This window comes from Euphorbia lathyris, chromosome 9 (assembly GCF_963576675.1).
Source record: "Euphorbia lathyris chromosome 9, ddEupLath1.1, whole genome shotgun sequence".
NCBI lineage: Eukaryota > Viridiplantae > Streptophyta > Magnoliopsida > Malpighiales > Euphorbiaceae > Euphorbia > Euphorbia lathyris.
Window position 1 is genome coordinate 36542919 of NC_088918.1, and position 26165 is coordinate 36569083.

Genomic DNA, 26165 nt, shown 5'->3' on the forward strand with positions numbered 1-26165 from the left:
GAAGCTCAAAAGCCCTAAAGGACTTTAAAGGAACTTTAGGGGGGCTTCTGATAACATTGTGATATTATCCCAAGGATCAAAAAGGATATCCGCCTAAAATAGCCACGTGTTGATCACCTGATACCGGCGTATCACGGCGTATTGAGCAAAGGGATCCGACAGGCGGATCACCAATATCTCACCACAAGAGATCCGTGGGCGAACCTAAGAGGCGAATCGCCATAACCGCCCAATCTGCTATTGAAACAACTGAGCCGATCCCGCACTAAAAGACCATTAATAAGCAATCAATTTCCTAAACGGATATGCTTAAAGGGAATCAGTAACCGCCATTAATTGAACATTAATAGAGACTTTTTAGTTACTAAAGGTTACAACTCCATGACTATATATAGCTGGTATCTCGAGCCATCAAGGTACACCTTCACTTACCCTTTGTCAATTCAGTTTGCTCTCTTGTTCTTCTATACTGACTTTGGCATCGGAGCTTCCCCCCGTCGAACCCAACGACGCCCCCACAGAGACGAAAACCTATCGGAAATTCTCCACTAGTCATCAAACCTTAACCACACTCCATGATAACATTATTGTTGAAAATGCCATTGGAAAGTTGAATTTCACATTGTCTCAGCATTGTAGTATCCTCCCACCAAATCAACCTTTGTGTTCCAGTCAACAAACATTTAAATTATGTTTTTCAATTCTTTAGTCTATCAAAATTTAGTTACTTGTAAATGATAAGCTGTAAACTATATATAGAGTTTGTGCAATCTCAATGATACAAATTGAAATTGAAATCAAAAAAGTAAAATAAAATAATAGAAAAGGGACAAAAAATAGACATACACCAATCTGATAGCCATCACGAAGAGCATAATCCTTTCTCCAATGAAGCCTTTGAGAAGAAGGTAATTTCCCAGACCTCTGCCCTTCAAAGAACAATACACTTTTACCCAAAGCATCATTATAATCATAACAATTACTCAAACATAAACCCATTATCATCAGCATTAATATCAATAATATTCCTGCAAATAAATCCATCACTACTGACTTATGCTCGTGTTTTTTACTTTTTGAAAATTTGTACAACTTACAAATAAGTAGCTTAGGTCAACTCAACACAAGAAAGTTGTAGCCAAAATACATAGACAAACAAAACCATCAACTCAAACAATTTTGACATTGGAAAAGTATAGAGCAAATATGAGTTTTCTGACTAGGTAATGAACTAAATGAAACTTAAACTAAAACAATAATAAACACTAGAGCAGTAAACAATCATCATCATAATAAAGATCTATAGAACTTTTGCATCATCCACATCAACCAAATATAGATGGAATTGGCAATCTTAACTCATCTTATGTCTAAGAAATTCCTTCACTTAGAATTTCAACCTCCTCGAAGGCCAACCCTTTAGTTTCAGGTATAAACCTATAAAGAATACAAAACTACATATTTATAAAAAAAAATATGGAACATTAACTCTATTTTATAAATACAAACCTCAATAATGTTTATATAACAATGGTGATATATTTTTTAAGAACCATATAGAACAAAATCAGAATAAACATACCCTAATTTCTTTTGCCGTTTCCTCTTTTTGCTCTCATTATGCACAATCACAAAGACTGAAAAATGAATTGAAAACAAGCATTAATCTAGGAAGATAGGGTTGAATCAGTGAACAATATTTACCAAAAAACTCCATCAAACACACAAAATGTTCCACCTACTCAAAGACACCCCATTAGAGTTAACTGGAGAAGGAAGCCGTATAGAAAAGAGAGGGATCAGGTAGAGGTCTGAAGGCAGAGGAATTAGGTTAGAGAAGAAGATATGAGATGGGGCTTAGATCAAGATCGGAAAGTAAGGAAGAGAGGAGAGGGTGGTTAGGTCAAGATCGGAAAGTAGAGAAGAGAGGAGAGGGGACTAGGTCGAGGTCGAGAGCAGATAAAGAGGAAAGGGGGCTTTAAGTCGAGGCAATTAGGTTTTTCTTTTTCTCATATCGTTTTATATTTTTTTATTTTTAATGTCTTTTTTCTTTTTCTTTTTATTCCATAACACGGGCGCCAATATCTCCCCCAATTTTTGCGACTGGTAAAACAATTAGCGACCGATTTTTATCTGATCGCTAAAATCGGTCGCTAACTAGCTATTTTCTTGTAGTGCAAATAAGCCTTCAACTAAACTACACACCCCATAGACTTATAGTTGAAAAAAAACATAGACATCCATACAGTTTGTACATGGTTTGAGTATTCAGAGTTGAACAATTCTATTTCAAATAATAGATAGTCATATCAAACAATTATTGCCTAATAAATAATTAGACTCCACAAATACCAAAGCAAACACAATGCATGTGTACAGGCTTCTTCCCTATTTTCCACAAAAGGAAACATTCAAAAAAATAAACCATAAAAACTTTTACATGGTCCTCATCAAACTCCCATTTAATGTTATTGTATTTCAAGCAAACATATTCTACATCATCAACATACAGTCACCAAAAACTTTTTACCAAAATATTTATCGATCAACAATCTACCATGTCCCAATAAATATTGCATATTATCCAAACAACTCAACCCACCAACAACATCATGAATCCTAAACTTCACGTTCATATCATCAACTTGAATATAAATACACAACTTATCCTTTTGATAAACCCCTCTCATCATAAAACAATGAATCATCTGATTTTGATAAGCAAAATCACCTAAATAATTAAAGTTACCAAAACGTTTTTTTTTAATAAATTGATCCATTGCTCTTTAATCAATTTTGCTTTTATATAGCACATAACTATAATGTCACAGTATAAAAAACAAACAAAAAAAACAATATATATATAATTAAAAAACATTAAAGACTAATATATATATATATATATATATATAAATTTTTTAAACAAAATTCAACGAATTTAAACAACTTCATAAATTTTACGATTTCATTATATTGTAATAAATATCATTTAATTTCATTTAATTCATCCAATCAATTTAATATAATTTATTTCAATTTCATTAACCTTCATCCAATTTCATTGATTTCACTCGATTCCAAATCTTCCAAAACTTATAAAAATTCAATAAAAAAAAAGCACAAAGCTTATGAAATTGACGAAATACAAAATAAACCAAAACCAAAAATCAACATACCTCCAATTTATGAATCATAACAATTTCATTCCTCTTAGATTTAACAGAAAACTCATTCAAAGACTACATTCGTGATTTCTTTTCTAACCTCTTTCACTCGCCTTCTCTCATCTATATTTTTACCAACATTCTTATCCTTATTTGAAACATACTCAACAATCTAACTCACATTATTTTTTCAGAAAATATGTCTTCTCATCAACATGTAACTTTTTCACTAATTTTTTTTTTTTGCTTATTAAGGGATACGGTCTTTCGTAACCATTTTTCTCTTACAAACACTACTAAAAGGTTTAAAAATATTCAAATCGTTAATCATTTGTAGCATTGTTACATTCTTCAAAACTAGAAGCAATAGAAATCAAAATAGAAAAAAAGTGGTATGAATAGCCAAATAACAAATAACGCAGAATAACACAGAAAAAAAATAAAAAAGATACAATAAAAAATGAAAACATAAAAAACAGTATTTAAAATAAAAATTATAAAATAATAATCACATGTATTTATTACACACGGAAATATAACCACAAAACATGACATTTCATGTAAATTCTCTGTAAAATAAAATAATATAAGACCCAGTTTGTTTGGGGAAAATATTATGTTATGGAAAATTTTATGCAGAGAAAATATTGTGCAGGAAAATAAAATATTTTCGTGTGTTTGACAATAACACTGGAAAATAATAAACCAATGTTTGGCTACAACACTGGAAAATATTTTTCAACCACTAAATATAGATTTTCTGTATTTTTTTTATTTTCAATTGTATATATAAAACACAGAAAATAGATTCACATGTATTAAGCACAAATTAAGCACCAAAAATACACATAAACTGTAAGGTGTCGTTTGGTTCGCGGAATGTAATTGAATTGAATAGAATAACAAAGGATGGAATATAAATTCATTAGGAAAAAAAAGTGGAAAAACACGAAAATATGAAAAAAAATTATTGTTAAAAACATGAAAAACGTTTTTTCACATTCTTGGCATTTTTTGTATGTTTTCTCGTGCTATTAACGTTATTGTGTTTTTTTTTGCATTTCTTCATTTTTTCACGTTTTCACGTTTAGTTTTTTGGGTTTTCCCTTTTTCATGTTTTCTTTTCGCGTTTTTTTATTTTTCACATTTTGTTATTTTTTCGTGTTATTCACGTTTTTTCATGTTTTCGTATTTTTAACATTTTCGTGTTTTTTACGTTTTTGTGTTTTGTTTGCATTCTTTGTCTTTTCATGTTTTATCGTGTTTCTCACGTATTTTCGCGTTTTTGTGTTTTAACATTTTTAGTATTTTTTCACGTTTTCGTGTTTTTCGTATTTTTCACGTTTTTGTATACTTTGTGTTTTGTCATTTTTTCGCGTTGTTCATGTTTTGTGTTTTTTCAAGTGTTTTTTTTGCGTTTTTATATTTTTCATATTTGTTCACCTTTTTATATTTTTTGCGGGTTTTTTTTTCCATATTCTTGTGTTTTGTAACGTTTTCACGTTTAAATCCTTGTAAATTTTATTTTAAAATTAAACAGGCCGAGCTTGCATATTTAAGAAAGCCCAGGTCCAACTCGCAGACAACAAAACAGTTCAGGATTAAACCACGCCACCATTTTTGCGCGCCTTCCAAACGGATAAAGTCCCTTTCTCTCTTCCGTCCTTTCTTTCTCTCCTACTTCTCTCTCTCTCTCTGCTGCTCAACTCTGCAACAAAATGCTGATAAACCCTAGCAGCCTCCACTCTCTACCTTATTATCTAAACAGCTCTCCATTTCCCCACTCCACTACTTGTTGTAGGCTCTTTTTTTCCCCAAATTGCCGTCGCTTTGGCAGTAGACGAATTTCCAATTTTCGCTCTCCTTCTCTGTTTTTTCATAGTAAAAGAAGCCAACAGTTCGGTGCAAGAGCTTTGAGTGACCCGGGAGTTCCGGAATCAGTTATACTCGATGCTCTCCAGCCTTCCTCTCAAGCTTTCTCTGTCAAAATACCCTTTGGAGATAGACATGTAAGACTGAAAATGTCTATTTTTTGAACTCTAATTGCTGAGCCTATTATGAATTCTCGTGGCCTTACTGTTGTGCTTAATTTTTAAATAGAGTTTCATTTAATGTGATATTAGTTTTCCTTTAGTTTGGGTGCACTAGTTTTTCCTTTTGTCTTAGTTCTTCTTTGAACTCAAATTGTTTATGTTTTAAATTCTGAATTCAATTTTGTTATGGAGTTCGTACTGCCTACGGCAGAGTTAAATTCTGGTTTACGGACATGATTTTGATATAAGAAGATATATCTTTTTTCACAAAAACTTAAATGTAGTTTGTTTTGTGGGTAACTTAAGAGAGTGTCATTTGTTTTATCAAAATCCATGCCCTCAAACTCTGTCTTTTGTGTTCATCCCCTTTCCATGAGTGCAGCTGCTTGTGAAATGATTTGTGTAGTAGACTACAAAAATTTGGCTTCCCACAAATGTGACGGCCATCAAAGAAGGAACAAGTTTCATAATGGAGCTTATTGTAGAAGTATGGGTGTTTGTAATGATAATGGATAGTAGAGTTGACTTGTCTGCAGAAGAAGGGGCACCTCCAAGATTCCTGAGAGTTACTAATAGTTATAAGCTTCGTGTCTTAAGTATTCAAGAACCGAGGTGAAGAAAATGCTATAAGGTCTCAATATAAGTAGGTGGTATGGTCTTATCAAGATAGTTCTGTGAATGTTATGTCTTCACCATGGATTTTGAAAAAACGTTTGTTAATATTAAGGTGAATACCACCATTATCTGCAACGTATCAACAAAGCCTTTTCCTTCTGATGGGAGAAAAAAATGTATGAACAATAGAGAGGAAGTGTCGAAGTAAAATATACAAGACAAATCTGTAATAATGTAAGCATGGTATGGGTCTGCTCTCCTTCTATGTATATATATTTGTGTATTTGTCACAAGTTAAAATATATCAATGTAGTATCTTAGTCTACATGGTATCCCATGGATTCCTCTCTATTTCCATGGTCTGTAACATGGTATCATAGCCTTGTTTTGGCTTCTATTTCTGTTTTGGGTCTTGTAGGTATGGGTCTGTCTAGGTAGTATCCTTAATGTGTATATATATGTGTATTCTCCTTGAATGAAATGTATTCATATAGTTTTAGTCTATATGGTATCCCATGTGTTTCAAGTATATTCACATGGTCTGTAACATGGTTTGTACTTCTGTTTTGGGTTTCTGGATTGAGATTCCAGAATTTATTTTCTGCCTTGTGAGCAGAATTTCTGGGTTTATATTTTTGGGCTATTTCTTTCAGCAATACTGTCTGCTCACAAGGCAGACTGTTTGGACCTAGTGTTCCAAAGACTTAGTATCACCGCCCCTCCCACGAACTTCCTCTTCCGCCGACCGTCCGATCTGAAAATTCCGGTGACCAATCTCCCAGTGCATGGCAGCACCGTTTCCGGTGACTTTTGGTGTTCCGGCGTTGCCTTGTCATTTCCGACCTTCCTGTATGGTTTGTTCAACTTGGATTAGTGTTTGGATTCTTTGTGTGGGTTGGCAGTGATTATTGCGTTCTTGACCTCTCCTTTTGTTATTTGTTTAATCTGTTTTTGAGTTGTATTATTTGTTTTGTTTTTGAGTTGTATTGTGTTTAAGACTGTTATTTGTATTTGTAGCAAGCTGGGCATGATTAAAATCCATGCTCCAGCTTGAGGGGGAGTGTAATAATGTAAGCATGGGATGGGTCTCTTCTCCTTTTACGTATATATATGTGTGTATTTGTAACAAGTTACCCATGGATTCCTCGCTATTTCTATGGTCTGTAACAAAATCAAGTTACCACAATATTTCAAGTATGCTTGATTTTAGTTCATTCTGTTTGTTTGGAAGACTTTTCCTTTATCCTCTGATTCACACAAGACGAACTTCATTTTATAAGCATTGTGCTTAATTGTCTTGAAGTTCAAAAACTGTTTCTATGTGGGTAGAAGTATATATTGATCCATGAACTAGTATTTGTTGGACAAATTGCCAAATTATTTTTATTTCTGGTCAAATTCAATGTCAAAACATTTGGGTAATTTCTTTCAACTTGTGAGTTGACTCATTGTAAAGCATTGAGTTGAGTTGTGGTGGGTGAATTCGCCAGAATTTTCAAGTTGAGGATCTATCTAGCTAAAATAGATAATTTAAGGCCACTTCGAACTTTTATATGTTCCTTTGCGAACTATTTTTAGATTTATAATTGATGCATAAGTGCACATTTATTAATATGTGTTTTTCTTTATATTTTTTCCCCAGATTTTGGTTGAGACAGGTCATATTGGGAGACAAGCTAGTGGTTCTGTCATGGTCACAGATGGAGAAACTGTTAGTTGCAACTTGAGTATCTGGTTTATCTGTTCTTTAATTTCAAACAGATAAATTTATTATCAGTACCTTTTCCTCTGATTATTCTGATGTTGGTTGTTTTTTCTTTGTGTAAGAAGTTCTGAAGATTTTAATGTACCAATGTTCATGTGTTAACATTTCTTGTTCATACATACTTATATTGCAAAATCGTTCAGTTAAAAATGTTAATTTTGTTTTCCAATGGGTGTTGGCTACGTCGGTAAAGACACTTTGCTGCACTGCCTGCCACAAGAGAACGTGGTTTTTTAATCACCTCTTGGAATTAATTAGATGGCTGAGTGCTTTTTGTCAAAAAAATTAAGAATCTGATAAATCAATATGAATTGCTTGCACGCAGTAATGGAGGTGGCTGGGCTGAAAATTTTAGGGAAGTAAATGAAATTTGGTAGGGTATAACCTTAAAGCCTTTGGCATGGTTCTGTGAACATAGCATTATATTTCTTCACATGCTTATGTTTCAATTTTCATTATTGCAATTATGATCTGTGTAAGTTCCGTAACTGTCTTGTTGAAATTTTGACTGGTGGTTTCATAAATGATCTTTGCTTGCTTGCTTGTCGCGACCAATTTATTAATGTTTTTTTTTCCAGATTATCTACACATCGGTTTGTTTGGATGATGTTCCTAGTGAGCCATCTGATTTTTTCCCTCTTTCTGTAAATTATCAAGAGCGTTTTTCAGCAGCAGGTCGGACTAGGTATGTCTTGATGCTGTTCGAAATTGCTTATTCATTTATCTGTTTTACATATGACTTAAAGAAGGATGTGCTTTTTGTTCCATATGTGAATTGCTCTAGTGGAGGATTTTTCAAACGAGAAGGGAAGGCAAAAGACCATGAGGTATGAGCTATCCATTACCAAGAATAAGGGATTCTGAATGAGCTAATAGCTGAAGTAATTGTCCTTTAGGTACACCTGTTCACAGGCTATGGACCTGCCACACCTCAGTAGTAAAATACTTGATTGGGAAAAAGTTTTTTGCTTGGGCCTAGCTTCACCCAAGCCTGATATTAAGGTGGATTGGCTTTAGATTTATATTGCTTTGAGGCCTAACTTGGGTCACAATATATATATATATATATATATATTCCCAAGCCTGATTGGGTCTGGCCTGAACCTTCCCAATGACCAGGTGTATTTCTAATTATACTCTTAAAGGATTTGCACCCATACCATCACCATTTTATTTTGTTATCAAGCACAAGTAAATTTCAATTCAGCATTAGCTTGATTTGGAGGGTCGGTTGGGTTGTGGTTTTATACTAGTGAATACCACATTGTTCATCTATAAGTTGAAAGAATGATTATGCTCAATTGCTAACAATTTCTCAAGGTATACATAGTTCAGAACATGGATTACTTGTTGTCGTAATGCCTTGAATCAGTATAACACACTACGACAGGAAGCAACGGGGTCTCGCTGCCCGGTCAGCGAGTCGGGAGGTCCAGGGGGCGATGCGCCCCCTGCCCACGGTATATCTTGTTTCCTATTCGGATTAGTATTGGCTTTCGGTTTTCTACTTGGAAGCGACATCGTGAGGACATCGTGGGTTCCAAGTCGGATTAGGTTAGATTGAGTACTATAAATACTCTATTATGTAAACCTAATTTGTATTCTGATTTTCCGCCTCCTAATAAAAGCTATTCTACTTCTGCCCGTGGACTAGCCAACACAACGTTGGTGAACCACGTAAATCTGTGTTTCGATTTCCGTTTTATTTATCTTTTGTTAAATCCGCACAACACTTGTAAATGTCAAATCTTTTGACGGATTGCTTGAATAGAAATGCAAAACACATTATGATCTCAGTCGAAAGTTTCACTCAGTTCCACGCTTGAATATTATGAGATCTGTTTGCAGTTAATGAGATGGAAATCAAATACCAAATCATGGTCCCATTGGGCATAAATTGATGAGCTTGCATCTTTGGTTTGCAAAAATGCATAACTAAGTTATCCTATTGAAGTTCCCTCCCTGCTTTCTATTTTTTGTATGGTTGCTTTTTTCTGATGCTTTTGCTAGTTTCTTTTCCCATTTCTCTCTATTCTAAGGATCACATCACTATCTTTTCCTTCTTTCTCCCTGTAAAATGTCTATTTCTTGATTCATGTGCATTCTTGACGCCATAGCTAATTAGCTAGAATGTTGTGGCTCAATTGAGTCGATTCAATTTATTATTGTAAAACTGGTTTACTTGGACAATGGGGGAAGAGCAAGGCTAAATATATAGTTATTTGTTTTTTCAATTTAATGCTATGCTGAAATTTATGGCAGCTTTCCTGTTTACATCTAAAAGTTTTGGTATTTCTCTATTTCTCTCTCTCTCTATATAATTATACATATGTTTCTTTTTTGCTTCTAGGTTCTCATATGTAGATTGATTGATAGGCCTTTGCGCCCAACTATGCCAAAGGGTTTTTACCACGAGACACAGATACTATCTTGGGTAAGCTGTACGAATCCTTGAAAATTTGTTATACTTGAATACTACTATCTTTGATAGGATTATATATGAATCATTTGAAGAACTTGATTTTCTTCGACACAAGTTTCTGCTTTCTTTCTGAATTATCAAAATTTGCTTGAAGAAGGATAGTTAGCACTTTTGCTTGTCTGTTTGCTGAACCTGAGGATACCTTTTTAGACTTTAAATAAAGAACTTTGATTATATCATCAAACAATAAGCTGAATACATGATATGATATCTAAGGATGAGATTTGAGGCCATCAATCAATTATAGCCGCATGGCTAAGTAAGTTATACAAGAATTAATTGAAGAATTTGATTTGTTTTCACACAAGTTTTTGCTATCTCCCTGAACTATCAAAAATTTTCTTAAAGGAGTAAGGGTTTTGTAGCACGTTTGCCAGTTCGTTTGCTAAACTAGAAAATATCTATTTCCTTGTAGGTTTTGAGCTACGATGGTTTGCATTCCCCTGATGCCCTGGCAGTTACAGCAGCTGGAATAGCATTGTAAGTTTTACCATAGATTAGATACAGTTATTCTGTTAAATCAATGCATATATTTTTTAAACTTTTACATTTATCTACCACAGAGCTCTTTCAGAAGTGCCAACTGCAAAAGTAATTGCAGGAGTTCGAGTTGGTCTTGTTGGTGAGAGGTTTATTGTGAACCCAACGAACAAGGAGATGGAAGAGTCAGAGCTTGATTTGATTTTGGCAGGCACAGATGATGCAATATTGATGATAGAGGTTATACTTTTATTGTATAATTGTTTGAACTCAATGTTTCTCACACAAGTATATATTCTTTATTTGAATAGATGAATACTTTTTTCTTTTATCAAGATAATGTTATGTAGATAATAGGTTAAGTATGCTCAGATGTCTACAATCGTGCCTTCTGAATAGGAATAAGTGATTTTGTTTATCAATGGACCTATTTATACTAATTAGAAAAAATCCTCAACTAAAAAGGAAATGAAGAATTGTAACCAAATATAAGACCCATCAAATAGAAATCCTGATAAAAATGCAATAGAATCATAATTAAAATTAAACCCCAAAAAAGGAAATATAATTTGAATGGTTTGTCATTTGGGATTGGATGCTTCTATATCTTGAAGTATACGCCAATTAATTTTCAGCTATTCTTCAAAATTCATTGCTGGCCTTTTTGCATTCTTTCATGTTGAAAATGAAAATGTCTAAAATCATTAGATGTTCTTCCTTGTTGGCTGTCCAAACACAGCCCTAGGAGTATGAGACAAGTGATGTGTCACCAATTATCTTCTCTTTGGCCAAAATTGGGAGATTGTTGGAGCTTTTACCTACTCTTGACTTTAATTGAAAAGATAACTACCCTTACCAGCAAAATTGGTAGGTAGTCTTGTCAAGATTGCAACATAAGCTTTAAGTAATTTAAATCTCTCCACCGTTTTGAATCCATAAGGCTTAATAAGCATAAGGATGCATACCGATGCTAAATTGAGTTTACTTGCTACTTTATTTGATTCGTTGTGCTCAATACTACCATTATCTACAATGTCATATACCTCGTGACTTCTCCAGTCTTCTTGTGCTTCCACAGGGGAGTTGCAAGAACAAATAAAGCAACAGGGTTGTCTCTTTGATCATTAGATATCATCTTCAACACCAAAATACTTGTCATTTATTGTTAATTTGTGGTCACTTACATTGGCATCCTTTGAACTAATTGGTGGTTGGAGCATGCCCTAGCTGACTCATTGCATAACAATGCATGGCAGACGTATTTCAACTTGTATCTTGAACTTAAGCTTCGAGATATGACCAACTTCCTTCTATCAACATCTTTAGATGTCATTTCCTCCTAATTACTGCCTAATGTATTTATTTTAGATGCTAACGTTAAGAAGTTTCTTCTTCTGTGTTTCGTGTCCGTTTCCATTTCTGTTTCTTTTCCATTTCCATTACCGTTTCCTAGCTAATTTTTCTTAGAAATAACGTTTCCCGGTATCTGTTTCCGTATCCGTTTCATTTCCCGTTTTCGTTTCCGTGCAACATAGGCTATTCTTTTTGATCTTATATTCTTATCCTCAGGCATACCACTTTTATCTGTATTAGCGCAAAACCAATTATTAAGCTACATTATGTTATATCTTATGGACATTAAATAAGTTAGAGAGTGAGATATGTCTTGTTTACTAAGCAACTTATGTTGCATTTGCTGGCAAGTTTCACCACTATCAGTTACTTTTCTCTGTTGCAGGGTTATTGCAATTAGCAAGCTGCATTATGTTATATATTATGGAGATTAAATAAGTTAGAGAGTGAGATATGTCTTGTTTACTAACTTTTGTTGCATTTGCTGGAAAGTTTCCCCATTATCAATTACTTTTCTCTGTTGCAGGGTTATTGCAATTTCCTCCCAGAAGAAAAGTTGCTCGAAGCATTACAAATTGGTCAGGTTGTTTGTTTTGTTTATGTTGCGTGTCTTCCATTTCATGGTTACATGTCAGTATTACTTTGGTTCTCTTCTTGAAATTATTTGGTATAGCCTATGGTTCGTGGTTGATGTTTCTTGATGCATTATGGAGAAAAATATAGCCTTTTCCTTTTTTTTTTGACAAAGAAAATAATTGTAAAAAGGTGCTAGTCCTTGTGTGCATGAGAATTCTTAAGGAGTGACAATAAATAACCCAATAAATAGTGACTCAATGACAGAAGGTTCTAGTAAGGAGTTAGGTACAGGGGAAAGATGTGAGGATGTAAAAAGAAGTCAATCTACATAAGTCAATCACATTAATTACTGATATTAATTCAGTCAACCGCTACTAGTTAATAACTTAATCTAAGACAATTAACCACCTAAATAATACCTAAATGCTTCCCCTTAATTACTCTAATAATCATGACACATATATAGTTTTAACCTTTTAGTATGTCAAAATTTATTGGTCATTTATTTGCTAGCTGTGGTTGAATATTTCTATATTGCCTTTTCTGGGAATCTGGTTATTGAGCATTTAACTGATCACCTGTTCTGAGATTCTTTAAAAATATTATACTACTGAAAATAAATGGCACATAGATACTTATATTCTTGCCTGTTTACTAAAGTCAGGATGCAGTACGGGTTATTTGCAATGAGGTGGACACATTGGTTAGGGAGTGCGGAAAGCCAAAAATGTCCGATTCTATAAAATTACCTCCTCCTGAGCTATATGATTATGTGAAGGTATGCTTATCATTCCTGTTGAATTTGTCTTGTGTTTCCTATTTAAATGACAGCTATCTTCCCAATTATTATTATGCTTTCTTTATCATCTAAAGGTTTGGTATGTATTCTGGAATATAAGTCTTAGTTGCAGAGTATAAGAGATCGTAAATGTAGTCTAACTGTATAAGCAAAGTTTAGAAGTTCATTCTAGTTGTTGCTCACCTGCAAGCAATTCATTCATCAGTATTGATAGAATAAGTCAACAAGTCAACTTTCACATTACCAAGGGTGATTTGACATTACTTTGATTGGAGGGATCTTATAGGAAGCTTTAGTTCTAAACCTATTCAAGGCCCGCATGCTAAAAACGGACTTAGACTATTTTTACCGTCAACCTGACCCAAGCCCAGTTCAGCCCGAATAATAGGTGTAGGTGTACTAGTCTTTTGATGCTATGTAAAGCCCAATCCTGGACCGCCAAATATATATGTATACATTATATGAAAATAGAAATCTGTGTTCTATTTTTCGTCCGGTTTCAAGTTGACTCCTAGTTCCATCTGCTTTCACAGCATTGTAAGTTACTAAGAAAGCAAGTACTCAAGTGAGAATCTCTATTTACGAAGGTACTAAGATAGCAAGCAGGAGAGTAAGGATTATAAGTGGACAGGGGGCTATAGGGGAATTTTCAATTTATATTCTTGGTGTTCAACAAATTTGATTATTTATTTATTTATATTCTATCATCTTATTGCAAAATTGCATTTTGGTCATCTTCTCTAGTGTTGTTTTCATCGTCCTTAATTTTGATTGGTTATTCATTATTTGATTTATAAATTTTAAGTGTGTATATATTTATAGTTGAAGGTTTATTTAAATATATTATAAAGGTGAAGTGGGTTGGATTGGGCTGTGCTGGTGATTTTAATTTTAACTGTGGGTTGAGCTTGGCAAAGACGTAGGTCTGCCTAGGTGGGCTGGCTCAAGCCTGAGCATACGTTTTTTGAATGATTGTGCAGTCAAGTCCTGCCTAGCCTAACCCGTGAACATTTTCATTCTGTTCCCAAGTCTGCTTGTTCAATTATACTTGTCTTAACTTTTTTTTTTTTTTTAACAGAAACCTTATTCTTTTTCTTTCCTCCTTTCTAAAATCATTTATCAGTTCTTAGAAGTTAGAAGTACCAAATCTACCATCAAAGTGTTAATCCTTTTAACAACTATACAATTATGAACGTTTTTATTTGTCTCTGACAGGAGATTGCTGGTGATGCTTTGGTGAAAGCGCTGCAGATTAGCAACAAAATACCTAGAAGAAAGGCCCTTGCATCATTGGAAGAAAAGGTTATTAGTATACTTACGGAAAAGGGATATGTAAGTAAGGATGTTTCTTTTGGAGCCACCGAAACTGTTGCAGATATGCTAGAGGTTGAAGATGAGGATGAGGAGGTCATTGTCGACGGTGAAGTAGATGAAGGTGATGTTCATATAAAGCCAATTTCACGAAAAGCCCCTCCTTTGGTCAGTCTCATCTCATTTTTTTTTTTTTACTTTCACTTGTTTGAATGCTTGATAGAGTTATGTATATATATCTATAGACCTCCACACCGGTTTCTTCTCAGCTCGATTTTAATACTTCTTTATTTTGTTTATAGCCTTAATATATTTTCTCTATATATAATTTTCTACTCATTGTCTTTTTCTTTATATATATATATATGTGTGTGTGTGTATCAGCACTCCTAATGCGGAATTTTTATTATCTTCTTTTAGCTGTTTTCTGAGGTAGATGTGAAATTGGTGTTCAAAGAAGTTTCTTCCAAATTCCTGCGGAAACGTATCGTAGAGGTATGAGGGACTATTGTCAGTTTTAGTTGTTTATCTATCCATTATCCTTTCTTTTCCATTAGTAAAAGAAGAATATTGTACCTCATGCTGCAATTCTGGACAGAATTCCTTGAACTAGGGATTTTCTTCAATGTCTGACCAATTTAGGAGGAAATTTTTTGGCCGGGCTTCAGGCAAAACTTACAAAGTATATTATTGTTTTTTCTGTTTGTAATATATACTCTACTCTTAATTACAAGTCAATTAAGGGATAAAATAATAGTGCCCATTTGGTTCTCCTTTTTGCTTTTATACTCCAAACAGGAGAATGAGAGTGTTTTAGGATTGAGATTTGAGAAACAACTGCTAATTGCTATTTCAGAAGGAAAATAGCTATTTTGGCTCTTCCCTTTCTTTCAAAACTCTGAAAAGAATATTAGATCCTTCCACGGCTTCAGAAAGAAATGATGGAGATTGTTGCCTGGATTTTCTTGGTCGTTTACAAACTTTGCTGTCCCTAATTTATTTCTTAAAAAAAATATATTAGACCGTTCTAAACACAATATTTTTCAAGAGCAACCTGAGCTATTTGATAAATAAAGTTTTATAGCCCAAATCTCTAATTCAACTGCATATGGAATGCTGCATCTTACTTGTATCAACAACTTTTTAATAGGAGGAAAATAAATTGTTTTAACAATTTCGCAATTTATATATAACTCAGTAAAAAGCAAAATTTGCTTGAAAAGTGTAGGCAGTTAACACATAAAACATAATCTGGATTATTCTTGCTTGAGTACGACTTCACATCACTACTACCTATGCTATTAGCAGATTTATGAATAGATGTTGAAATCATAATTTAATAACTTACGTTGCCATCTTTGAATTTTCATTTAGTGTATGACAACATTATTTAGATTCTATACGGTGGGTTTCTTGCATTTTGATGTCACTATGGATGTAGATATAGTTGAAGCAATCTGAAGCTAAACTGTGACAAGACTGTTCTTTTCCAAATATGAATGATACCGGTATTTTGACATCTTATGTTCATTTTGCATTGTTGCAATTGTAACAGGGAGGGAAAAGAAGTGATGGGCGAACCCCAGATGGAATACGTCCAATTAACTCAAGATGTGGATTGCTCCCAAGGGCCCATGGAAGTGTTCTTTTCACTCGTGGAGAAACACAGGTTTGAATGGGTGTAAATTTTGTCTTACTGATGTGTATCTGTGCACCTAAATATGTGTTCTTCTTTATGCGGGTTTCCTTTTTTTAGCCCCTCTCCATGAAATGGGATATGATTGATTACCTTTTAACTGCAATAGCTCTAGACTTGGATCTAGTTGATGGCCTCTGGGATACAAATCACACAAAAGAAGCGCAAACTCAATTGATACAAACAAATACAAACCCACAACTGCAAAGGACTGATATTGATTAAAGATAGCAATTGATCAAGATACAGCTCTAGAGAATCGGGAAAAACAACTAAGGAAAAAAAAAAAAAACATAATGATAAAGAATTCCTGGAAGATTGCAATGAAGATACAGCCTTAGAAATTAGAATTCAAAATGCATCATAAATGGTTTGTGTGATGGCGGCGGAGGCAGGTTCGGGATAATTCAATCTTTTTCCCCAGGCTGTGTATGAAAGTTTGTTTTTTCAATATAATTCCTCTAGTATTTAGTCAGTAACTAGGATGGTAACTTGCCCTTAACAGTAGAACAATTTAAGGAATGGTAATCCACACAAAGCCTCCATTTCCATCCCATTTTTAGACCAGAAGCACCTGTGATGAGAAGGGGGATTGACTGCCTATATTACTCCGGTTTACATCATTTTCTCACGCTGCTTCTCAATTTTGTCCTTCGTATATTACAGGACCCACCCCAGGAGCAATTCAGTTTTTCTATTGCAACTGTACTCAGGGGCAATATATCTGGTACTTGAAAGAGGTCCTCAAATTCTGTTAGGACTTCCTGCAATTTAAATCATGCCGAATTTGAGGAGATAGAATTCTATCGAAGTTGGAAACTTGTAAGTGCATCCAATTCTCTCTCCCATACCTACCCAAAACCTGAACTCGTCTTTTAAAATCCCAATTTTAGCTGCCAACTAACTCCTAACAGTGCACCAAAACCGAACAAGGGCAACAAGAATCAACCAAACTATAATATTTTATTAACCAGCTGTATTTGTGTAGCATATAAACTCCTAGACAATATAATTTTTACAGTTAGGGCCTAAGATCAGGCTGAAAGGCATAGTTGATTAGCTGCGTCATTTTCTCTGTTTACTAAATTTAACTCTCTCTCTTTTTTTTTTTTTTAATTTCTAACCTTGAGTTCGGCCCTATCCTCAGGTGATCTGTCAAAGCTTCATTCTTAAAGTTATGGCTACTTCCAAAATCAATCAAAACTGTCAAAGGCTTTCCACCAATGAATCCTTACACCTGCAAAGTCTTCAATTTTGGTACACCGATGATGGCATGAAAGGAATTTGAGGTTCATCTTCATATTTAGAGCTCTCGTCATCTACCTTTTTAAGCCAAAACAACTGTTTGTATTGGTGCATTGGCTTCGGGCCTTGTTGGAATTCAAGCAGTTTCCCTTTTGACCTTCGTTCCTCTTTGTCAACCCTATTCAACTGCTTCACATAGTTGAGTCAACTACTAGTTGAAGTCCTACGCTGGTCTGATGACTCCTCCCTCTGAAGTTACCTCTTCGCTCATATAGTTGAGTCATCATAGCTTTTCTCAAATCCATGATTTCACTTCTACCGCTATGAACTCCTTGAGGCAGTTGATAAAAATATCTACTCTTTGCTCCGAAGTTAATGAGGTTGCTTGGGCTTCTAGCTGTTCAAAATTCTGTTGTAGTCAATTCTCTACTGATCCTGTCTGACGTAGTTTTGATAATTCTGAGTATATTACTTCTTATAGGTGGCCATAAATGTAAATTACTATTCACCTTCAAATTCTGATGTACCTTTTCTCTAACTGTATAAACTTGTTGGAAGGGAGCTAACTAGTCTCACATTCCAAGGCGTTACTCTGACTGAAAAAAAAACTCCCAGTGATTCAAGCCACCTGAAAGGATCTGAAGTGCCATCATAGTGAGGGATTTCAAGCTTTGAGTATCTTGGCACAAAATGTCCTCCTCCATGCTTTTAACTAGCCGCTCTAAGCCCGCTATTTAAGCTGTTCTGTTTCATTTATCTACCTCTACTCTGTTGGCAGCTCGATCTCTTGTTAGCTCCTCAAGCTGAGTAGATAATTCATATAGCCTTGCTTAATTGGCTGCTCACTCTCTTTCCTTTCAGCTCTATCCCTTGCTCTGTCTTCTTGATACGTGGCCATAGTAATTCAAATTGTTGCTGGATATTGCTAGGCTTTGTCATGACAGCTGGCTCTAACACCAAGTTTTAGGTGCAGTAGCTTTAGACCTGGATCCAGTTGATGGTCCTTACATGTGGAAGTCCTTAAAGAAGTTTATTCCAGCAACATTTCTTGCCTTTTGTTGTAAAAAAGGATGAGAGCTCCTCAGAGAGAACCCTCTGTTCTCTTGTTAAAAGAAAACTCTTGGTGAAACTCAGAATAAATTTATGTTCCAATCAACCCTTATGTAGGGATGCAGTAAGATATTTTAGGAATAGGATCCCTAAATTTACTCTCAAAATTCAGCAAATAATTACTGCCATGGATTTCCAAAATATCAGCAAGGTATCCCTACAGGGATTCTTACCAAAAATAGAGATCCAAATAAATTCAAACTAATTATTTGTCTCAGCCTACAACATATATGATATAATTCATCCATCATGTTCTCTTATTGCCATGAGTAGATCTTTTATAAACCAGTGGAAAAGGAAAACCTTAACTGTTTGGGCTGTCAGATGCAGCAGCTGTTGCTGCAGGTTGCTTAACACCACTACACAGTTTGGTGATGAGTGCAAGAGTTTCGAACCTCTAAGTGAAAGACCCTTTTTTTTTTGTGTGTGTGTGTGAATCGATGCCTTTATATGTCTGTGTAAACTTCCCTTCCTGCGAAGTTACTTGATCACTGTTAGCCTGGCGGCCTCCTATGTATTTTGTTGATACTAAAGCATGTTTGAGCATTGATTTTCTGTGTTTCTCTTTTGAATTAGCTAATAAATGGTTTTACAATGCCTAAAGTGGCTTCCATTCCATTTTCCACTTATACCCAATTAGATTCTGATACTTCCTTTTTACTTATTTTGTATCAAATGCTTTCCATGTTGATATCATATTGTTTTATCCCCTCTCCCCCTTTTCTTTTTTTGAGTAAAGGCTGGTATCAGATGGGATGACAGTCGGACATCCCAGCTAGGTTGGCACCCCCGAGCAACCATCCACACCCTGAACCGATATTATTAAATCAAAAAATCAAAGTGAAACAAACAAAGAGTAACAGAAACAAAACCTCAGGTGAAACGGTACACAGTACGACCACCTGAGTTACAAAAGAAGGAAGAGGAACAAAAAACAGGGAGAGTGTCCCACCATGCAAGGCTAGACGAAGTTTTCCCATAATTAGCTAAGGAGTCCGCTATCAGGTTCCCTTCGCGAAAAACATGAGAGACTACAAACGACATGGAACTTACCGAGCATAAGCAAAGCAGCCAATCCTGCCGAACCGGCAAAGGAACAGAGAGAAATTTAGTACGAAATAAATCATCCTTGTTGAAATAGGACATACATACATGCTCTGCCACTTTGAACTATATATCCTAGTTGATCTGCTTATCAAGCAACTCTTTCAAGTCTGCCATTCTATTTCTTATCCAAATTCATTTGATTTATGGATTATTATGATTGGTCATTGCCAATTCTTCACGTTTTAAATTTTGGTTCGGTGAGCAATAACATGTTGTAAGCTGATTGTGGTTGGTCTTATACTTATTATGCGAATCACTATCTTTGGAGTTTGGGCATTTCTGTCTAGCTGCGCAGTTGTACTTTGTATGCTGCCTTCTTGTGAACTTCTGCTTCTTAGTGTGTTAAAAATCATTTTTCTCTTACAGGCATTAGCAGTGGTCACACTTGGTGATAAACAGATGGCACAGAGAGTGGATAACCTTGTCGAAGAGGAGGAGTTCAAGAGGTTCTATCTTCAGGTATCTTTGATGCCTTTTCTTCTTAAAATGGTTTCTTCTTTGATTGCAAGACTATTCTTATACTAAAATCATCATTTTGTCCTGTGTGTGTAAACTTATAACTACTATTCTTGAATTGATTGTTTTGCTTCACTATTTTCTCCCATTTGTAAAATAGCTGTATTCAATTTTTCACTTGTATCTGTGTGTGTGTGTGGTTCTTAGGAATTGGAGATGACTGAATGGTTGTCCGGACTAACTAATATGTGCCTACCAATTTAAGTATAAATAAGCCAGAGATATATGGATGCATTTTTTACGGGAAACTCATTCCTTCATGGAATGTACCTCACACTTTTTTCTTCTGATGATGATCTATTTCCCTTATCTATAGGAGATTAAGCCCCTGTTTGTCTTATGTCACCTGAAGTTTCTTCATTCTGCTGTTGACAAATGTGCATGTGTTTTCTGTTACACTATTGTTTTCCTTCCTGATAAACAAACTTGCTGACTGTTTTGAGTATTCTTGATGTGATGGTATTAGTACACATTTCCCCCATCTTGTGTTGGGGAGGTAGGGAGAATTGGGGCGCCCAGTAGAAGAGAAATTGGGCATGGAATGCTTGCAGAGAGAGCTCTTCAACCTATATTGCCTTCTGAAGATGATTTCCCCTATATTATTCGAGTTGAAAGCACCATCACTGAAAGCAATGGATCCTCCAGGTCAGAAGCCAAAAAAGGGATTTATCTGATTTTGCAATTGGTTTATCTTATAGTTCCTTCTGAATCTTGCTTTGATTTTTTCTAATGTTAATAACTCTTTTCCAATGTAAGAATTGTAGATCAATACATTGAAATGTCAATCACATCTTACATTTGTTGTTAAATAGCATGGCCTCTGTTTGTGGAGGTTGCTTGGCCTTACAAGATTCTGGGGTGCCAATAAAAAGCTTGATTGCTGGGATAGCCATGGGTATGGTTTTGGATACTGAAGAGTTTGGGGGTGATGGGACACCACTGATTCTGTCTGACATAACTGGAGGTGAAGACGCATCTGGAGATATGGATTTCAAGGTAATATATGCTAATGCTACTATATCATTCTCATGCTTGTATGAAAATTTCAAAATGCTTGTCAAGCTTTTATGCTGCAGTGAAACATTAAGAAATTCATCCCTTTAAGAATGATGGTGACAGGTAGCTGGAAATGAGGATGGTGTAACTGCATTTCAGATGGACATAAAGGTCATAACCATGTAGACATATTTATATTTTCTCTTCCATACAAATGTCCTATTTTGTGTCTAGTCATGCTCCTATGCCTCCAAACATCCTCTCTAAGGAAACCAAATGACTAGAGAACAAAAGGCTCACTGGCCTTCACTTTATGGTGTTCCATAACTATATAAATTATAATCATTTACTCTTGTGTTATAGGTTGGAGGAGTCACTTTACCTATTATGAGAACGGCACTACTACAGGCAAAAGAAGGCCGGAAGCACATACTTGGTACAGTCATCAAGCTTGTTCTTTAGTTTGAGGGAATATGTTATGAAAATAGTTTGGTGGCATTATGTTTAAGCAGAGCGCATCTAGGTTTGGTCTTATTTTCACAAGGATTTCAACTCACAGTTTAACTTTATGGAATTCCTTTACATTTTTCAGTCTCCCTATTATATTTAACAATTGTAGAATAACTTGCCATTTTCATAATGAACTATAACTGTAATATGCTCCTCCTTGACATTTGTTCTAGGAATTATTGTGGGGGCTTGGTGAAAATTCTTCTGATCATATTGATCAGGCTATTTGAACTAATTTTATATTTTTTAATCATTCAGCTGAAATGTTAAAATCCTCTCCTCCCCCTTCTAAAAGGCTCTCCAAGTATGCTCCATTGATACATGTTATGAAGGTATCTTCCAAGCATTTTTCCATTGTTTGACCAGCTGAAAACATATTTTAAATCGGATTATTTGCTGTGTAAAGTACTTTTTGACTGGGATAACTTTTTCCAGGTCAATCCAGAGAAAGTTAATATGATCATTGGTTCTGGTGGGAAGAAGGTGAGAAGTATCATAGAAGAAACAGGAGTAGATTCTATTGAAACAGATGATAAAGGAATTGTAAGATCAGTAATGAAGCTCACCTTTGATTGTTTTGTATATGGCATGATCACTTATGCAATTGCTTTTTCAGGTAAAAATTACAGCTAAGGATTTGTCAAGTCTAGAGAAATCCAAATCAATCATCAGTAATCTTACAATGGTTCCAAATCTTGGTGATATATACATGTATGCCTTCTTGTTAGCTACTTTTTGCTGTTATTTGTTTGTTCCTATTTTTTACTTCTATTCACATCTAGGTAAAAAAAAAGTTTATTATGATGGGTGAGGTATCATCCTCATTGAGCCATTGGCATTTTTATTTTGGTAAATATTTCCTTAATGCGACATTAACTTTTTACTTACTAGGAACTGTGAAATCAAATCAGTGGCTCCTTATGGAGTTTTTGTTGAGATAGCTCCAGGCCGTGAGGTATAGTTCTTTTCTATAAACTTGAATGCTTATGACAAAATAATATATATTTTCATTACCTTTCTTCCTTAATAGTCATCTGGATCACATTTGAACAGTGTGCTATTTGTTGAATGGGAAAAATTATCATCAGTCCCAATTTTTCATCTATGTCATTTTCTGTCGTTGTGATTACTGATTATTGAAATGTTTCAATCAGATCTTAGGAAATTAAGGTTTTCATTTTTTTATTAATGTTCTATGTATCATTTTCAACTTGTTATATAGTAGATGTGAAGGTTAGGACTTACTTTCCATGGTAAAGCAAAGAAATACAAGACTAACTGAACTTTTTAACTCATGCAGGGGCTTTGCCATATAAGTGAACTAACATCAAGCTGGCTGCCAAAAGCTGAAGATGTAAGTCCTCATTTGCTTTCTTTAGGAGCTATAATAGACATTTTTCTTCAATTATGTAAAGAGTAATTCTTCTAGTGCTATTTCTTTTACAGGCTTTTAAAGTTGGAGACCGTATTGATGTTAAGCTTATTGAGGTAAGAACTTCATATTTTGTTGTTGTTTCAAGCCTTAACCCTACGAAGTCACTAACATAGACTTACTTCATTTAATTTTTTTTTTTGTATAATATTAGAGGGCGAGCCTTGGCGCAACGGTAAAACGTTGTTGCCGTGTGACCTGAGGTCACGGGTTCGAGTCTTAGGAGCGGCCTCTTGCCAATTAAATTGGCAAGGGAAGGCTTGCCCCCAATACACCCTTGTGGTGGGACCCCTCCCCGGACCCTCGCTCAGCGGGGACGCGTAATGCGACCGGGCCGCCCTTTTTTTTTTTATAATATTAACATTAAGTAAAAGAAAGGAGAAATAAAGAAAGAAGGGAATCTGAAAGTAGATTGCTGTCCATTTTTCCAGTTCTTATTTCTGTGGTGCATTGCCCTGTATCTCAACTGTTAGGTTAATACCACTTCATCAAACTTACTGGATATATCAATGTTTATGTTGAAATAACACCACCCTAGAAAAATTGTTCTTTGTAACAAACCATGTAAATAGCAAGAGATACATGGGACACCATATAATCAGACTATATGAATATATTAAACTTAAGATGAATACACTAATCCCTATAATTGCTGCCTGGAATTCTTTTATGACAGCTAACTATGTTCACATTTGCTCATACTATAACAGTTCTCTAGTGATCTTTTCTATGTAATGCAGGTAAATGAGAAGGGACAGCTTCGGCTGAGTCGCAAGGCACTACTTCCTGAACCAACTACAGAGAATCCCAGTGCAAAGCAGAAGGATGAAACCAGCTCCCCAGTAGGGATTTCTTCAAAAACCGATGCAGGAGAGGATGCTCCAGTTTCACAAAAGAAGGTTTTCAAGAGAGTAGCCAGCAACACTAGAGACGTCGAAGACAAACCGAAAAAAGGAAGTAAAAAAGTAGTGAGTGGCATTGCTGGCAAAGGTGAAAGTAGTTTGGTGAATGGAGAGGCCAAAATTGGATAACGAGCTAATTATCTTCATTGTTTATTCACAATGTAATATGCTGAAGGTGATAGCTGAGCTGCAAACTGGAGGTATGCCGCAATTAACTCTCCCTTTCTCGCACTCTTCCCCTCCTGCTTAGCTTATGCACACCTCAGCTTGCATATTTGACATTCATGTATGTAAAGGAAGAAGTTGAGTTATTTTGTGCATTGTCTCAGGAATTAGTTGATTGGATCCAAAAAGTGCAGTAGAGCTCAAGGGTTTTTGATGCTCCACTTTTAGCAGAGGAAAAGAAGGGAGAAATTTTGTGCAAGTCTCAGAGTCAAAATCAATAATAAGATTGGTGAATGAAGGTGGCCTTGACAACATTCCCATGTTTATCTCCTCACCCATTTTTCTGTTTCTTCATTCTCTCTTAGATGTTTAAAATGTGCTTCATTCTTGAATCTTTTATTGCTGTTATGTGAAGTCACTTGATTTAACAATAGATACTCCAATGCTTCAATGAACTATATAATTTGCTTTTCCTCGGATCAAAAGTTGTACCCCAAACACAAACAATCCATCTTTGATTTCTAAGATCCGATCTGAAATTTATAATATTTTCTGTGTTTCAATTCAATTGGAGAGCTTTCAACACAAATCAAAGAAACTCCAGCTTTAAACAAAACACATCCATCGAAAACAATATTCATCAAGAACAGCTGAAATGAAACAGACCCATATAGAAGAAATTACGATTCTAATACATTTGTCATAAATGCAGCTTAAATCGAGACAACAAATTCATAATACAAGTTATGTGAAACTGATGTGAACAGGGGGGAATCCAGCATGGGGGCATTGGGGGCAGTTGCCCTCACTGATATTTATATTTTTTTTTAACCCACGTATTAATTTTGAAGTTTTAGAGCTTTGCCCCCTTCATCAATGGAAGTTTAAGGTTCACTGGTTTTATAATTGAGGATGAAGAATGATTTTAAATTTAATATTTTTTTTAATTATGTTTTAAAGCAAAACAACATCGTTTTATTTAATTAGAACTATGTCGTTTTAATTACAACAAAAATAAAAAAAATAAAAAGTAAATATTTAAATGTAAAACTAAATATGTCCTAAAACAAACTATCTGTCTCTCTTACTCTCTTTAATCTCTTTATTTCTTCTTCCTATTCCTCTTTCTTCTTAAGCCTAAATTGAAATCCCTAATCCTAAGTAAGATTAAATCAAAATCGGCAGCCAATCTCTTCGTAATTGGATCGTTAGTCCAGCACTCCATCTCCGATCTTTGCCTCTCTGCTTTGGTATTTTTTTTTTGCTCCTACTTGAATTTTGATTTGATATTTCTGTTACTATTTTACTTGAACTTGAGCTTTGATCTCTGGTTTTTATAATTATTATTTTTTGGATAAAAATTATTTTAATCGTATTGCTTGCCCCCATGGGGGAGAAATCCTGGATTCGCCCCTGGATGTGAAATCGAGTTTAAGTTGAATTTCTGTAAAACCTTGATAAACCAAGATGGGAATTTAAAGAAAGATTTCTTCATTTATTCACGTGGTTATACAGTATAGAGTAACTCATTAGTTGTTTTATTGATTTCTATTGTTTATTTTTTTTTGGTAGGGACACGAAAAGAAAAGGAAAACCCAAAAAACAAAAACCTAGACTGGGATTAGTCTAGGGAAGCTAACCCCCACAACATCTTCAAAAAGAGGAGAAGAAAGAAAAACAGGAGGATAAGAAAAGGTCGAGACGCCCAACATCCCCTCATGACCAGCAGCCGCCAAGCGATCCACAATCCGGTTCTGTTCTCTGAAGATATGGTTGAATTTTATGAAATCAAAGGAAGAGCAGAACCTTCTAATACCTTTGATAAGATTTCGGCTATTTAAACAAATAGCATTATTATCGGAAATCATTTTGATGGCCACCAGGTTGTCTGACTCAACAATCAACTTC

At 34.9% G+C, this 26165-nt stretch overlaps 1 protein-coding gene across 1 annotated transcript; it reads left to right on the forward strand.

Moving 5' to 3' along the window:
* The first annotated feature begins 4798 nt into the window (after positions 1–4798).
* LOC136205725 (probable polyribonucleotide nucleotidyltransferase 1, chloroplastic) lies at positions 4799–24825 on the forward strand. Its single transcript, XM_065996463.1, has 25 exons — positions 4799–5173; positions 7455–7523; positions 8156–8262; positions 8362–8404; positions 9928–10011; positions 10475–10539; positions 10623–10779; positions 12419–12475; positions 13133–13246; positions 14483–14746; positions 14999–15073; positions 16134–16247; positions 20103–20195; positions 20719–20897; positions 21065–21248; positions 21372–21419; positions 21612–21684; positions 22017–22090; positions 22194–22301; positions 22375–22469; positions 22650–22713; positions 23059–23112; positions 23205–23246; positions 23931–24292; positions 24422–24825. The coding sequence occupies exons 1-24, from the start codon at positions 4883–4885 to the stop codon at positions 24219–24221; spliced, it is 2745 nt and encodes a 914-aa protein (XP_065852535.1). The 5' UTR covers positions 4799–4882; the 3' UTR covers positions 24222–24292; positions 24422–24825.
* The last annotated feature ends 1340 nt before the right edge of the window (positions 24826–26165 follow it).

Excerpts from the sequence above, each read along its gene's own strand:
- LOC136205725 (XM_065996463.1), top strand. The coding sequence starts at position 4,883 with ATGCTGATAAACCCTAGCAGCCTCCACTCTCTACCTTATTATCTAAAC. Across the intron at positions 13,247-14,482 it reads AGCTATATGATTATGTGAAG|GAGATTGCTGGTGATGCTTT; the intron begins GTATGCTTATCA and ends TGTCTCTGACAG. Across the intron at positions 16,248-20,102 it reads TCACTCGTGGAGAAACACAG|GCATTAGCAGTGGTCACACT; the intron begins GTTTGAATGGGT and ends TTTCTCTTACAG.